General features: G+C 48.0%; 1 protein-coding gene across 4 annotated transcripts in view; it reads right to left on the bottom strand.

The window, feature by feature from the left end:
• Nucleotides 1-11,328, bottom strand: part of LOC132382636 (FERM domain-containing protein 5) — a 171,144-nt gene extending 159,816 nt beyond the window's left edge. For 3 of the 4 annotated variants that reach the window (XM_059953050.1, XM_059953051.1, XM_059953049.1), the window contains exon 1: nucleotides 11,013-11,328. Coding sequence is in view for 2 of the 4 variants with exons in the window: in XM_059953051.1 (XP_059809034.1) it covers nucleotides 11,013-11,114 (102 nt within the window). In the remaining 2 variants the exon portion in view is untranslated. The remainder of the gene's footprint in view (nucleotides 1-11,012) is intronic. The other variant, XM_059953052.1, reaches the window with a different exon arrangement.
• Between the last annotated feature and the right edge of the window lie 2,603 nt (nucleotides 11,329-13,931).

Below are 13,931 nucleotides of genomic sequence, written 5' to 3'. Positions count from 1 at the left end.
TTTTATTATTTGTTGATTTATTTTGCAGTAATATTACTTTGTGTGAATTATATATACTGCATTGTACACCTTGGTCCAGAGGAACATTGTTTTGTTTGGCAGTATACATGTGTACAGTTGAATGACAATAAACTTGAACTTGAAAACTGCACCTGTTCATTCTGGGGAATTTTACCAACTGCCGCGAGGAGGGGTTTGAGAGCTTCATATTACCGTTGCTGTTTTTTTTATTTGCAAGGAAGGGGGATAGGGTTTTTTTTGAAGTTCTAGTTGGATGATCTAATTTTTTGTGCAGGGGGATTGGGATTTGGGGGTTTTGTTTCTTTTTCATGCCAGGTTGCAGGAAGGGGGTTGATGGCCTTTCTTTCTAAAACTCTCCTGGCTTCTGTGTTTCACAGCTATCTGGAGAACACGATTATCAGAGTTGTGTGGTATATGACAATACAATGAACCTTTGAAATGCATCCTCTGCTGAGCTTTTTTTTGCTAATGAAGGAGATATGACTCTCCGTCATGACAAGACCCACAGTGCATCCACATAATCTCTCTTCCCCCTGCTTATGGTTTAAATTTGCATCAATGACCGAATGGACAGCTGTCCGGTCACTCACTCCCCGGGGGTCTGATCTGGTTGGTCTACTTTGCCGTATGGTTCAGAATCATTGCGACTTCAGTGTATGAGGGGTGCCAGTGAATTTCAGAGCCTCTGCCAGGGCTGGTTAGCTGGAACTCTGCAAAAATGATGCATCACAATCGGGGACCAGCGTGAACCGCAATATTGATACCAAAATTAAAGCAACAGTATGATACAGCAGCTTGACCACGAGTTGCTGCCAGCAGACAAGAGGTACAGGAGCTTTGATTCCCGCACCACCAGGTTCAAGAACAGCCATTTCCCTTCAACATCAGGTTTAATATCACTGGCATTTGTCATGAAATTTGTTGTTTTATGGTAGCAGTACATAATAATAAAAATAGTATAATTTACATAATACATACATAATGGTGGAAGGAAGAGGTGGGATAAGACCTGGCTCCTCCTCTGTAATCTGCTCTCCAACACTAACCATGTGCAGATTGTAGCCCCTCCCACCCACCTTCTTATTCTGGATTTTGCCCCCTTCCTTTCCAGTCCTGATGAAGGGTCTTAACCCGAACATCAACTGTTCTCTCCCCAGAGATGTGGCATGTCACCAGAGACTAGCAAACTTCTACAGGTGTACCATGGAGAGTATTTTGACAGGTTGCATCACTGTCTGGTATGGAGGGGCCACTGCACAGGATCAGAAAAAGCTGTGGGATGTTGCAAACTCAGTCAGCTCCGTCATGGGCAGTGGCCTCCCCAGCATCGAGGACACCTTCAAAAGGCAATGCCTCTAAAAGGTGGAATGATCATGAAGGATCTTCAGTATCCCAGACAAACCCTCTTCTCATCGCTACCATCAGGGAGGAGGCACAGGAGCCTGAAGACACAAATTCAATGTTTTAGGAACAGCTTCTTCCCCTCTGCCATCAGATTTCTGAATGGTTAATAAACCCATGAACACTACCTCACCATCTTTGCACTACTGATTTAATTTTCACGCATATCCATTACTGGGATTTCACATATTGCACTGTAGTAGTGTGATCACTCCAGTCGAGTATAATGTTTTCCTATGGGGTTGTCTATTGGTAGGTCCTCAGTTGTAAAGGACAACCCTGCCCCCCTTCGCCACTTGCTGACCACCTTGGTACTTAACCAAGGGTATTAGGGTGGATTCCTTTCATAGAGGACACCTGTGCATGACTTAATTTAACACAGGGAGACTGATTCAAAGTCACACTCTCCAGTCCTTGACAGATCAGCGACATGGTGTACAAGACAACTGGGACCCTTCACTTTCACTGCCGTTGTGATGTGCTATCATCTCCTGCCAGCTCCACTGCAGAGGTCTTAGCTGGATCACTTTTTGTCTGGAACCTCACCCTTGACATTGCCTGGCTGGGGTAAGGTCGCACTGTTCTGCTGCTGCAAAACAGCAAATTTCATAGCATATATCAGTATACCTGATTCTATAGATGCTGTCAGAACTGCTGAGTTTCTCAATCAATTCGTATGTGTTACACAGGCTTTACAAAGCATTAGTCAGACCACACCTGGAGTACCTCTTATCAAAGGGGTGTGCTGGCATTGGAGTGGGTCCTCCAGGAGGAATGTGAGAATGATTCTGATAATGAAAGGGTTAACATATGAGCATATGTTAATATGAGCATATGTCTGGACCTGTACTCACTGGAATTTAGAAGAATGAAGAGGGAATCTCATTGAAACAAATTGAATATTGAAAGGCTTAGATAGAGTAGATGTGGAGAGGATGTTTCCAAAAGTGGGAGAGTATTCGACAAGAGGGCACAGCTTCAGAATAGATGGACATCTATTTAAAACAAAAGATGAGGAGGAATTTCTTTCAGCCAGAGGTGGTGAATCTGTGGAATTTGTTGCCACGGATGGCTGTGGAAGTCAAGTTATTGGGTTTACTTAAAGTGGAGGTTGATGGGTTCTTGATTAATCAAGGCATCAAAGCTTACAGAGAGGAGAATGGGGTTGCGAGGGACAATAAAATCAGCCTAATTCTGCTTTCATATCTTGTTGTCTCATTTCCAGTATCCATAGGACTTCTCGTGTTTGTGAGTTATATTAGAAAACTTATTTCCAACCCTTGAGGCAGTGAAAAGCACAATGTAAATACACACACTTTCTTTGTTAAAGGAAACCCATCATATTGCTCACTAACAGCTCAAGGTCTCTCGCATATAACAAAACTGTTTGGAGTCCAAATTGTCTGTGTGGTTTGGGATGATATATAACTACTTCCAATAATCTCTAGCCTAGAGCACAACTCTTTATCTACTTCAAGATGAAAAGTCTCCACACTGCTCGCTAAAGCCTCGTCTCTAGACATAGAAAAGCCATAGACATTACAAAAAAAACTTCTCCTCCCTGCGCCCAATGGAACCAGATCAAAACCACCTCCAGAGCAATGCGCACAAAATGCTGGAGGAAGTCAGCAGGTCAGGCAGCGTCCACGGAGAGGAATAAACAGTCCACATTTCAGGCTGAGATCCTTTGTCAGGACTGGAAAGGAAGGGGGCAGAAGCCAGACTAAGGCGGAGGAAGAGGAAGTACAACAAGCTGGCAGGTGATGCGCCAGACCAGGTGAGGGGTTTCATCTATGCCTATGAAACCACATATTCTAAAATCTTTTGAGGGCACAAATCTTAAAAAAAAATGCTTGAAGTTACTACAAATACCAGCATGATGAATCCCAGATTTCAGAGGCAGAGGATGTGGAGGAGCAGGTATATACATTTGATAAACTGTCCTGGTGGTCCAGCACAGCATGTCAATGCTTGCACATAGCAAGCTCCAACACTGTGGATGACAACAAATCTTCCCCCCATAACCTACGACACACTTAGTAATAAAGAATCTATCAACCTCCGCTTTAAATATAACCGATGACCGTCACAGACAGCCATTCAGACAATGAATTCCAGATTCAACTCAGTCTAAAGAAATTCCTCATCTGTTCTCCTATTCTGAGGCAATGCCCTCAGATCAGAGACTCACCCACCAATGGGAACATCTCTCCACACCCATATCCACCATTCCCACTGTTAGCTCATTCCTCACTCTCACCACCCAGACTGAAGAAGTTCCCCCTCAGGTTCCTCCCGCAGTTAATGGTTGGGGTCCATGGCATAAAAAAATTTTGGGAACCCCTGCTTTAGATATTTACTTCTGTAACTAAATCCTTTACGTATGGCACTGTACTGCTGCCACAAATCAACAAAAAAATTTCACTACGTATATCAATGATAATAAACCTGACTCTGATTCTGATGTGGCCGATCAACACGACACATTTACTGCTCAACACGTTAACCAATAAACCAGTGAGGTGTCAGTGTAGAGGAGAGGGCAAACCTCCACCACTCTCCTCGAGTTCCAAATCAAAATGAAAGACTCCTTTGAATTCGAGTTTAGGCTGTGCATCCTGCAGCTGCTTCACAATGAGATTGCCTCCTCGAGTAGCGCTATTAAAGCGACGCACGGCTTCGGATGGAATTAATGGAATCAGTGATCCACATAAAGCACTGACATTGAGATAACACCTCAGGAGGATTGGCTTAACTGCTAAGGCTATGGCTGAACGAAAGTCAGAAATTTGTTAAGAGGGGAAGAGGGGGTGCGGTGGGGGCCTGACAGATTATTCAGCTGATTGCTTTCTCATTCTCGGGAAGCCTGCTGCATTCTAACGGGTTCACTTCCATTAGTATGCATCTCACTTGATGTGGTATTTCTTCCAGATACCATGGGACTGACAGGGAGAAGGGTGGAGTGGTGGGGGGGGGGGGGGGGGGGAGTGTTTAGTCAGGGAGCAGGAAGAGTTAATGAAGGCCTGTGAGTAACGGAAGTTGGCAGGTCTGGAGGTCAAGGGCCAAAGGTCAGCTTGTCCACAGGTCGGAGACCCAATGTCCGCAAGTCCGGGCTTGATTTGGACGTTGGATACTCACTGTCTGAACACTGAGAGTCCAAATGTGAAGGACTGGAAGCCCAGAAGCAGCCTGCCCTGGGGTCGGAGGCGTGTCTGTGTCTGTGTGAGTTCCTGCAGCATTCTGCACGTGCTGCTTGGTTAGCATTGGCAGACTCTCGTGTTTATGCTGCCGTTGTTTTGGTCTGCTGTTTGGTGTTGTTCTGCAGAGAATAGTGGACGTGCTATGCTGGCGCCTGGATGTGTGGTGACACTGCCCCCAGCGCATCCTTGGGTGTTGCTTGCAAACACAAACGGTGCACTCCACTACACGTTTCGACATACAAGTGATAAATGTGAATTTAACCCAAGGATCCAAATGATTATAATTACACAGTGAGCATTCTGTTCAGCAATGAAGGACAACTGAATGTGACAATCAGAAATGAGCCCTCTCACACACAAAAAAAACCCAGGGAACATTCTGGAAAAGCAAACTGAAATGCCAAAGGGAAACAGCTGTGAAAAAGCAGAAATTACTTTCAGGTAAGCGCACTGATTTATAGCCAGGAGAGCTGTTCTTCTCCCTTGGTATAGAGGGACGCGTATTGGTTTCAACACTAGCAACCATCCACCGTGAACACATCCTGCCAGCTGGGGCTCCAAGGATCCCTCAGTAGGTCCTATGCCCGCTCAAGCACACGTACCTGGGTTGGAGGTCCACAGGAGTACCAGCAGAGGGCTGCACATCTGCAGACAGGGATGAGATGTGATACGTCTGAAACATGCTGGTTATTTTACCACCACCAGACCAACAGTCAGAGTTTGGGACCATCGATTCAGAGATAAAAAGGGGTCACGGTAGCATAGTGTCAGTACTGCGCCAGTGACCCAGGTTCAATTCCCACCACTGTCAGAAAGCAGTTAGTTACAGGGAGAATACATGATGTGGATTTCCTCCCCCATTCCAAAGACATACGGGTTAATAGGTTAATTGGCCACATGGGTGTAATTGGACAGCACTGGCTCATTGGGCCGGAAAGGCCAGTCCCAACGTTGAGGAGCACATTCAGCCAGAGACTCATTCCACCGAGATGTAACACTGTGCGTCATAGGAAGTCATTCCTGCCTGTGGCCATTAAACTTTACAACTCCTCCCTCGGAGTGTCAGACACCCTGAGCCAACAGTCTGGTCCTGGACTTATTTCCACTTGGAATAATTGACTTATTACTATTCAATTATTTATGGTTTTATATTACTATATTTCTACACTATTCTTGGTTGGTGCGGCTGTAACGAAACCCAGTTTCCCTCAGGATTAATAAAGTATGTCTGTCTGTCTCTTCAACAACTTTGACAGAAGTGTTGGGTGGCCCTGCTGATCTCACTGCAGCTGCCAGAGTTGTCGTGGCTATTGTTCACATCAATTGGCCACTTTCAAGGGTTGCCTCATCCACAGCAGAGAACACAATAGACAGTGGTCATCAACATTCACTGATGACAGATTAGTAATTCATGTAAGCAGAGCGTAAAAGCACACACAGATGAAGTGATGAGCACAATGGGAGCAGATGGATTTTGACACGGACAGCTGTGAAATTATCCATACTCAATGGCCAATTTGTTGGGTACACCTGCTCGTTATTGCAAATAGTTAATCAGCCGATCATGTGGCAGCAACTCAGTCCACCAAAGCATATCAACACGGTCAAGAGGTTCAGTTGTTGTTCAGAACAGAGAAGAAATGAGATCCAAGTCACAATGACCATGGAAAGATTGTTGTTGTCAGATGGGGTGGCTTGTGGATCTGAGAACCTGCTGTTCTCCTGGGATTTTCACACACAACAGTCTCTGGAGTTCACAGAGAATGGTACGAGAAACAAAACATCCAGTGAGTGCCAGTTCTGTGGGTGAACATGCCTTGTTAATGAGAGAGGTCGGAGGAAAACGGACAGACTGCTGGTTCAAGCTGACAGTAACTCAAATAACCACATGTTACAACAGTGATGTGTCGAAGAGCATCTCTGAACACACAACACATCGAACCTTGAAGCGGACGGGCTACCACGGCAGAAGCCCACAAATATACACTCTGTGGCCACTTTATGAGGGACTGGAGGCACCTAACACAGTGGCCACTGAGAGTATCTGTGTAAAAATCCAAACCTTACCTAGACAGTTAAAAGATAAAATCTGGGGTTTGAAAAGTCACAGCACAGAAAGAAAAATATAAACAAAGATTAGATTTGTTTGTCGCACATACAATCAAATCAGTGAAATGCATTGACAGCACAGTCCGAGGACTTGCTGGGAGAAGCCCATAGAGATCACCATACTTCAGGTGTCAACACAGCAAGCTCACAGCTCACTAACCCAAACCTGTACATCCTTAGAATGATGGAGGAAACCAGAGCACCCGGAGGGAACCCACACAGTCACCGGGAGAACGTACAAACTCAGTGGCTGGAATGGAACTCCAAGTGCTGGCGCTGTGCAGCGTTACGTTAACAGCTACACCATCGTGCTGCCCTTCGGCCCATCCATTTCACACTGGCTGTCATGCACACAGTTACACGAGTCCCATTTTATTCACCTCCACTCACCTACACCCCAGAGGCAACTTACAGAGGCCCGAGAGACTAAACAGTTGGACAGAATTTACCGATCAAAGCATATTCCGTACTGACCTTGCAGTTACCCTTGAGCAGTCGTACCCACCGAATGCTTGGGTTGGTTCCCTCCCGCTCCACAATCATCTATGCAACTTCATGCAGCTCTCAACTGCACCCCCTCAGCCTCCTCCGGCTGTACATACCATCCTCCCTGGAACCTCCAACACCTCCAGCCCACCCTCTGTACCCATCACCCTTCCTCTATTACACCCACCTCCTGCACCCTCCTCGGCCACATCCCTCCAGGATCTGAGGGTTCCTCCAGTCCTGGCCTCTCCAATGCCAAGTCATCAGCTAGGAAGGCAGGGACCCTCTCTGCTTCCTTGAAGATATTCTTTAAAACTCACCTCAGTGATCAGGCTAACAGTCCAGAGACAAGTTCAGATGAGCCCTGATGAAAGGTCTCAGCCCCAGTCTGAAACAGAAAATGTTTACTTTTCTCCTTAGATGCTGCCTGACCTGCTGAGATCCTCCTGCATTTTGTGTGTTACTTTGAATGTGGAATTTAGGTTCTCGATCTGGACCCCTCTCTCCCTCTCCATTGCTACAGCCTGTCCTGCTGCCCCAGCAAGCAGACTCAATGGGCCAAATGGCCTAATTCTTGCTCCCATGTCTTGTGGTCTACATTACCTCTCTTGGGCAGGTTTGACCATGGACATTACATCTCAGCTGTCTGTGTGATACACAAGGCAGGGCAGTATGACATGAAGAGCAAGCTACAGGCTCTCCCCTCTCTACACGGTTGATGAACCCAAAGGAACAGCAAGGACAAAGTTTGGCACCAGCAGCATCGCAGGAGTTGCCAGTCAGCATTGAACTCAAGATGGGGTCTCCAGCTCCAGACATTTCCTCTGGGGTTTACTTCTGAAGCCTCCCCAAGAGTGGATAAAGTCACAAGACAGCCGCGGTTTAAGATCAGAGTTTTCCCTCTCCGGAATGAGCGACTGATTTTAAGACAGCGTGATCCACCTTCCCCCCTCCCCTGACACTTCCTCCGGGCTTAGTAGCTATGTCACAAGTGAAGACCAGGAGCTGGACTTGGTTGTCAGAGGCGATTTGAGATATATCATTGGGAGCATTTCACACTCCCCACCCCCGGCCATGACAACTGCACACACTTATACACACACCTTTGTTTGCACTCACAAACACCTCAACATTTCTTTTTTATAAAACACTATTCATTTGTAATTCGTAATGTTATGACTTTGTACTGCTGCTGCAGAACAACACATTTCACATCTAGGTAAGTGATAAAAATCTAATTCTGATTTAATACATTTGGTAAATCTAGTACCCAGAAGGTACGAATGACCAGCTGCTCGTAGACCCATCTCTCATTGATATTCTTCAGCAGGATTTCGCCTGTCAATGACGTCAGACCATCAAGGTGACTCTGAGTAATTTTTTGTTGAAATCCAGATGCTGCAAATTTGAAATGAACAGGAAAACACGAGAAGGAGCAACCCCACAGCACAACACCTCGAGTCCCAATGTGGACAAGACCAAAGTGCTGACTCTGGACTTTAGGAACGTGCTCACGAACCACTCACTCCTCACGGCTCCTCCTCCGTGGAGAGTCAGGAGCAATGTACAATCTGACCTGGTCACTCAACACCAACTCTTTGGTCGAAAAAGTATAGTAACCTCTCACCTTCCCGATATCCACCTCCCCACCACCACCACTCTACCCAATTTTTACAAGAACACCAACGGAGAGTGGCCTGACTGGCTACGGGAATTACAAGACATCTCACTGTAAGTCCCGACAAAGGACTGGGGTCATCAGGGTCTCCCTTCCACCCATCGCAGATATTTATCAAGAGCGCTGTGTATGCAGGGCCCTCAGCATTGTCAATGATTCCTCCCATCAGTTCCACAAACTCTCTGATCCCCCACCATCAGGCAGGAGGTACCGTAGCATTAGGACGAGGTCCGTGAGGATGGGAAACAGCTTCCCCCCCACCCCAGGCCGTGACCCCACTGAACTCCCTGCCACCACCCAGACCTCACCAGGTATGAAGCACTAGCAGTGTTATACTGATTTTTCTAAACCTGTCTCCTATGGGTGTCTTATTACTTTATGTGTTATGTATGCGAGTTATACACATTGTTGTGCACCTAGGTTCAACTGACGGTATCGGTGAATGTCAATAAACTTGAACTTGAGAGGAGAAACAGAATTCATGTTTCAGTCCAGAACTGATGAAAGGTCATTGGCCTGAAACGTTGAGGAAGTACAGCAGCCTGAAGACCCCGCAACGTTTTGGGAACAGCTTCTTCCCCTCTGCCTCTCACAGCCCAAACCTAGGCCAGACGGGTGAAGCTGAATAGGCCGATCCACCCCCCCCCCCTCCCCACACCTTCCGTTTTGCAGGATGCAGGAGCGTTTATTAAATACAACCATACCATCGACTTCAGAGGACGGCAGAGACGGGAGATCTTTGATGGCGATGCTGCACTGAGGAACTCAAGTTCTCCCGTTCTGCCATCAGATTTCTGAACACTGCCCCATTAACGCAAACTAATAGTGAAAAAGAGAAATAAAGTAATTTTATGCCTTGCACCCAAAACAATCATGCCATATAGGTAGACGATAACAAACCTGATTCTGACTCTCTCTCCACAGACGCTGCCCGACCCGCTGCCTGTTTCCAGAATTTTCTCTGTATCTGGTCGACGCCACCCCCTCGCTATGGGGGTGAATGGTCAATTTTCGCCACGCCAGATTCCCGCGCCCCGTGAGGGACTAAACGCATTTTGAAACAAGAAAGCGACTGTTTTAACGTTTCCCCGTGTCACACGAGGACATTTGACCGGGACTGTCTGGCGGTGACATTGGGGTAGCAAATGGGACTGTACACCCAGCAGCTTCTACACGGCGGGCGTCACCCCGGTCTTATTCGAGGCCCTTTCCTCGCCTCCCTGGTGCCGGTGGCAGTGAAGCCAGCCGTGAGCCGTGCCAACCCGGGCCAGTGGCAACCAGCGAGCTGCCGCTGCCGACAAAACAAGGCTTCTTCCACCAAAGTTAGCTTGCAGTTTGCACAGAGAAACGGGCTCCGATGGGGAGCCGGCGCGGAGGACTCCGGACAATCACACACCTACAGTGCTAAATCCGGCATCTCCACCATTAAACGCTATTGCATTAAGCCCGACCAAGGAAACCCCAATTAATACACTGTACCTCTACGGAATTGAGGTCACTTGACATCGGTGTATGAAGCCCGAATTCCCGACTCAGAACTGGTTTGCCCCGTTGGTCATACTGTGACCCCAATCCCAACAACCCCCCCCCCCCCCCCACAACGGCGGGACGGGACCCCTTCAAACAGCCCACGACCTGCGGGACAGAGTGAGAGGGTAAAGCTACGCCAAGTCAAGGGCAACTGGCGATCCAGCTGCTTCGCGCACTACACGACTGCCCTGGGCAGGAGTAACGACACTCGCCGTCTCGTTGGCAGCCTTCACTGGAGGGAAAAACACACACACACACAGGAACGAGAGCCTCCAGTTGAACTGAGAAGTTATAACGCTTAGAGGTGACCTGTGTCTCATTCACACACCGCTCAGGGTTTATCCACACACAGTATCACAAAGCAACAATTACCCGCCGATGACCGGCGCACTTTATCTGTCTACCTGCACTGCACTCTCTAACCGTACAGTAATTCTATATTCCGTTGTACCACCTCGGTGACACGGTAACAAAAGCCTTCCACTGTGTCTCGGTGCGTGTGACAGAAATCACCAATTACACAACGCAGCGGCAGCCACAGCCCCCCCACCCCGCAGGTTCCCCCTGACACGACGGCGCCCACTGACCTGGATGGTGCAAGGATACTCGGAATCGTCCAGCAGCCGAACGGTGCAGTCGAACTCCCGCTCCAGGTTCCTGATGCTGCCGCTCCTCAGCCGGCTCAGCATCTTCGGAGGCGGCGGCGGTGGCGGCGGCGCAGCCTGGCGTCGTGCTGATTTAGCTGCTCGCCGCCCTCAGCCGGGAGGGGAAGGAGGGGAGGTTACAGGCTGCCGGGTGCCGCGGTCTGACTATTCCCCAAACGCCGGCGCTGCCCGCTCATCGCCGCGGCCGCCGCGACCAAAGTATCCGCCGCCACAAAAGTATCCGACAGCCCAGCGAGGGGGCGGGGCCTCCCCGCATCTGACCGGCGGCCTGCCCCTCCAATCGGTGTCGACCTCTGTCAGAGTAGCGTTGACTTTCCCCAATGGCTGCTGGAGGGGCGGGACAGTCTCGAAGATGAGCCAATAGGTGGCCTATGGGGGCGGGTCGCGCTGTGAACCGGCCAGGGCAAAGGGAGGGTGTTCATTGATCGCGGGCGGGATTGGAGGTAAACTTGTGCAAGCCATTTTTAAATAGATTATTGTTTGCAATGCCAAAAAAATATAAAGCCACCTGCCAAGAATTTAACTCAGCCTTTACCTTTTTTTTGCTTTGCACATTTTGGTCCGCAAAGCTCTGCATTTTCCATTGTGCCTGCTGCATAATAATGGCTCCGGCAGCAACCGGGTTAATTCGCTCCCTCCGTGTGCCTGCAGCGCCTCTGTACAGCTCCTGGTTGCCGTTGTGCATAAATCTGACTTTATTACCGAGCAGGTCGGCTGGGAGGGAGCGGGGCAAGGTTTCCCTGAGCAGTTTCGAGGGGAAGGGGTGTTACAGTGACGGAGCGTACGCCCACCCGAACAAATGATAGGCAAGCAGCGAATGCAAAGTGACAAAGCGATCCACCGGTCAAAACGCCACCACAGAGCTGAATACATAGAATCGGCGGTAAAACCATTCGGCCCCTGTCTGCCTGCTCGGCCATTCAGTAAGATACTGGCTCATGTCATACGTCAGTAGCGCTCATCAGGGTTATCAAGATTAAATATTAGCTTTATTTGTCACATGTACATTGAACCATACAGTGAAAGGCGTTGTTTGCGTCAACAGCTAACACTGTCCAAGGATGTGGCGGGGCAGCCCGCAGGTATAACCACGCTTCCCGCGCGGACAGAGCATGCCCGCGACTTACCCCGAACTCGTACGGCTGTGGAATGTCGTGGTCACGGGGGGGGGGGGCGCACAAACTTCTTACAGACTGCACTGGTAATTGAACCTGGGGTGCATGCAGACCGCTGGTGCCATTAAACGCTACACTAACCGCTATGCTACCTTGCGTCCTCATACAGTGCTGAGGCCCCTTGGCCCAGTGAGTTCATGCCGACCCCAGTACCCACTCAGCTAGTCCCTGTCCCCTGAGTCCGTCCCACTCCCTCCAAGCCTCTCCCTTGCACATTACTAGTCCAAGTGTTCCTTAAATGGTACTATTGTGCCAGCCCTGCATTTCCTTTACTAACCCAAGTCTTTACCTCTGTCTCAATATAGTCAGTAACTGTGGCTCCAAAGACTCGAGAAAAGGATCACAAGAGGGTTGTAGGTTCAGCTCTATCACAGGCACAACCTTCACCCACTATCACAGACGTCTCCAAACGGCAATGCCTGAAGAAGGTGGCATCCACCTGGGACATGCCCTCTTCTCAGTGCTGCCACCAGAGAGAAGGTACAGGAGCCTAAAGCCACATAATCAATGCTTTAGAAACTTACTCTTACGACTGTGTGGCCAGGCACAGCTCCAATGCCATCTCAAGTTTGCAGATGACACCACCGTCATAGGACAAAGCAAAGGTGGTGATGAATCACTGTGTCGGAGGAAGATTGGTTACTCAAAGTCAATAAGACCAAGATGCTGATTATTGACTTCAGGAGTAGGAAACCAGGGGTCCACTAGCCAGTCCTCATCGGACGATCAGAGGAGAATGCCAGCAACATCAAATTCCTCCGTACACGATTATTATTTTGGAGAACCTACATAAGAACAATTATGAAAGGAAGCCCAGCAATGCCTGCACTTCCTTAGGAGTTTGCAGAGATTTGGCTGGAAATTTAATACTTTGACAAACTTCTATAGATGCATAGTTGTGAGTATATTGACCGGCTGCATCACAGCTTGATATGGAAATACCAATACCCTTGTACAGAAAATCCAACGAAAAGTAGTGGATACGGCCCAGTCCATCACAGGTAAAGCCCTCCCCATCACTGAGCACGTCTACATGAAACGTTATCACAGGAAAGCAGCCTCCATCATCAGTGACCCACCACCCAGGACATGCTGTCTTCCTGCTGCTGCCATCAAGACCCAGAACTCACAGCACCTGGTTCAGGAACAGTTACCACAACCATCAGGCTCGTGAAACATGGGAGAACTTCATTCAGTTTCACTTGTCCCATCACATTGAAGTGTCCCCACAACCCATGGACTCACTTTCAAAGACTCTTCATCTCACATTATCAATATTTATTGCTTATTTATTTACGACTATTATTTCTTTCTTTTTGTAATTACATGGTTTTGGGCCATATCCACTACTTTTTGTCAGAAAGATTGTGGTCTTGTTTTGACTTAATTATGGTAATTAATCTATTATGGGTTGATTGAGTATATACCCAGAAGAACAGAAATCTCCTGGTTGTCTATAGTGACATGTATGTACTTGGAACCTCCTCCCCTCTGCCAGCAGATTTCGGAATGGTGTGTGAACCCATGAGCATGACCTCATTCATCTTTTTCTTCACTATTTATTTAATTTTGTAATTTATGGTAATCTTATATCTTTGTACAAACCTGCTGCTACAAAGCAATAAATTTCACCTCATTTAAGTAAATGGTAATGAACCTGATTCTG

The sequence above is a fragment of the Hypanus sabinus genome, chromosome 28 (assembly GCF_030144855.1).
Source record: "Hypanus sabinus isolate sHypSab1 chromosome 28, sHypSab1.hap1, whole genome shotgun sequence".
Classification (NCBI taxonomy): domain Eukaryota; kingdom Metazoa; phylum Chordata; class Chondrichthyes; order Myliobatiformes; family Dasyatidae; genus Hypanus; species Hypanus sabinus.
The sequence above is the reverse complement of the archived record's forward strand: the minus strand, read 5'-3'. Positions and strand labels throughout refer to the sequence as shown.